Source organism: Oryza sativa, chromosome 11 (genome assembly GCF_034140825.1).
Source record: "Oryza sativa Japonica Group chromosome 11, ASM3414082v1".
In the NCBI taxonomy this organism is placed as follows: domain Eukaryota; kingdom Viridiplantae; phylum Streptophyta; class Magnoliopsida; order Poales; family Poaceae; genus Oryza; species Oryza sativa.
In genome coordinates, this window is record NC_089045.1 from 764756 (window position 1) to 766796 (window position 2041).

The 2041-nt window shown below is 39.9% G+C and overlaps 1 protein-coding gene across 1 annotated transcript; it reads left to right on the plus strand.

The window, feature by feature from the left end:
* Window positions 1-313: 313 nt before the first annotated feature.
* Window positions 314-1828, plus strand: LOC107275307 (non-specific lipid-transfer protein 1). Its single transcript, XM_015759719.3, has 2 exons — window positions 314-823; window positions 1533-1828. Exons 1-2 carry the CDS (start codon window positions 477-479, stop codon window positions 1540-1542), a joined length of 357 nt encoding a protein of 118 aa, XP_015615205.1. The 5' UTR covers window positions 314-476; the 3' UTR covers window positions 1543-1828.
* Window positions 1829-2041: the final 213 nt, after the last annotated feature.

The window sequence follows — 2041 nt, forward strand, 5'->3', positions numbered from 1 at the left end:
ATAGAATTATATAACGGAACACATGCATGTTGTACAAACGTCGAGATTCAGAAGACTTTTACTACGTCGTTAACGTTGATATTCAGAAGACTGGAGCAATATTCATCAATATTGTTGAAGATGAATTCGCTCGATAGAGAGATCATATTAATTCCAACTGGATCGCCCATGATGTAATTAAATCACCTGATACTGATAGAGAACACATGCTGTAGTACATCATTGAGATTGAGAAGACTCTAGTAGAGTACCTAGGTCGATCTGAGTCCAACTCCCAACGACCTAGCAGCGACTGCCATCAATGGATGTATATATGATTCCATCTATCATCCGCATCTCAGCTCGTTGCCCAGCATCTTCCTATTTATACCCTCCACCCATCGACCGACGATCCATCACCGGCGACGAGGAGACACTCACTGATATAATCAAGCTAGCTAGCTTAATCACCTAGCTATCCGTCAGTTTAGCTAGATATGGCTGCAGTTAACTGCAAGGTGGTGGTCGCCGTGATTGTGGTGGCGATGGTGGTTGCGGCGCCGGGGGCGTCGGCGGCGATAACGTGCGGGCAGGTGGGATCGGCGATCGCGCCGTGCATCTCGTACGTGACGGGGAGGAGCGGCCTCACGCAGGGATGCTGCAACGGAGTGAAGGGGCTGAACAACGCCGCCCGCACCACCGCCGACCGCCAGGCGGCCTGCCGCTGCCTCAAGAGCCTCGCCGGCAGCATCAAGTCGCTCAACCTCGGCACCGTCGCCGGCGTCCCCGGCAAGTGCGGCGTCAACGTCGGCTTCCCCATCAGCCTCTCCACCGACTGCAACAAGTATATCATCTCTCTATGACTCCTCTCTCTCTCTCTATATATATATATACACGCATATATCTCTTTATTTTTTACGTGCTATCTAAATACTCCCTCCGTTTCAGGTTATAAGACGTTTTAACTTTGGTTAAAGTTAAACTTCTCTAAGTTTAACTAATTCTGTAGAAAAAAGTAATAATATTTAAATACCATCATAGTTTCATTAAATCCATAATTGAATAAATTTTCATAATATATTTGTCATGGGTTAAAAAAGATACTACTTTTTTACTACAAAATCAGTAAAACTTACAGTATTTTAACTTTAACCAAAGTCAAAACGTCTTATAATCTAAAATGGAGCAATAGTTAATAAAAACTTTTACAAGTTAAGATAGATTACCATATGTGAGATATATCTCACTTCATAGACATAAAAGATTAAATTCAACTTATACAAGTTAAATTAAAAAACAAACTAAACTAACACTAGTTAACGTATTTTCGCTATTATATCTGTTATTATTGTTACAACTTGTACAAGTTTAATTTAAACATGTATATTTATGGACATGCATATTTAATATTAATCTATCTTATCATTTTGTTTTACTTTTTAATGGCTATTAAGGTGGGGGGATGAAAGCAACAATGAGATATTTCTCGAGATATGAAACATTTTCCCATAAAATAACTACCTATATATATGCATTTTTTTTCTTTGGTGCAGGGTCAGCTAGATCAATTAATCCTGCTTGGATCGATCGATCGAGCTTAACACGCTAGCTCGATCGGAGTTGATCAGCTAGTAATTAAGCACGTATTTGCTACAGCATATATGAACAAAGTAATTAAAATAACACCTGCGGCAGACATGCAGCGCTCCATTCTCTCTCTGTATCAGCTGTATACTTTATGTTGCACGCTCCCTGTGTGCATGTTCTATCTTAATTTTCTTCAGTATGTACACGATCTGTGTGTACTACGTGTAATCCTATACGTTTTATGAATTGCATGTTGTCCAAATGTCTTTGTCCTAGCTACTAGCTACTCCAGCTTCTTGCTGAGGAAATCTGCAGTAGTAGTAATCCCTCGTTGTGATACGCAACAAAATTGTTTAATGTGATCCTGCTATATATATAGAAAATCATCTCTATTATTTTACAGGCATAAAACAAGTCCACTCTAAAAACAATTAGTGCGGCCGTTGTCTTAATAGACCCGTATGTGAAAATCGTT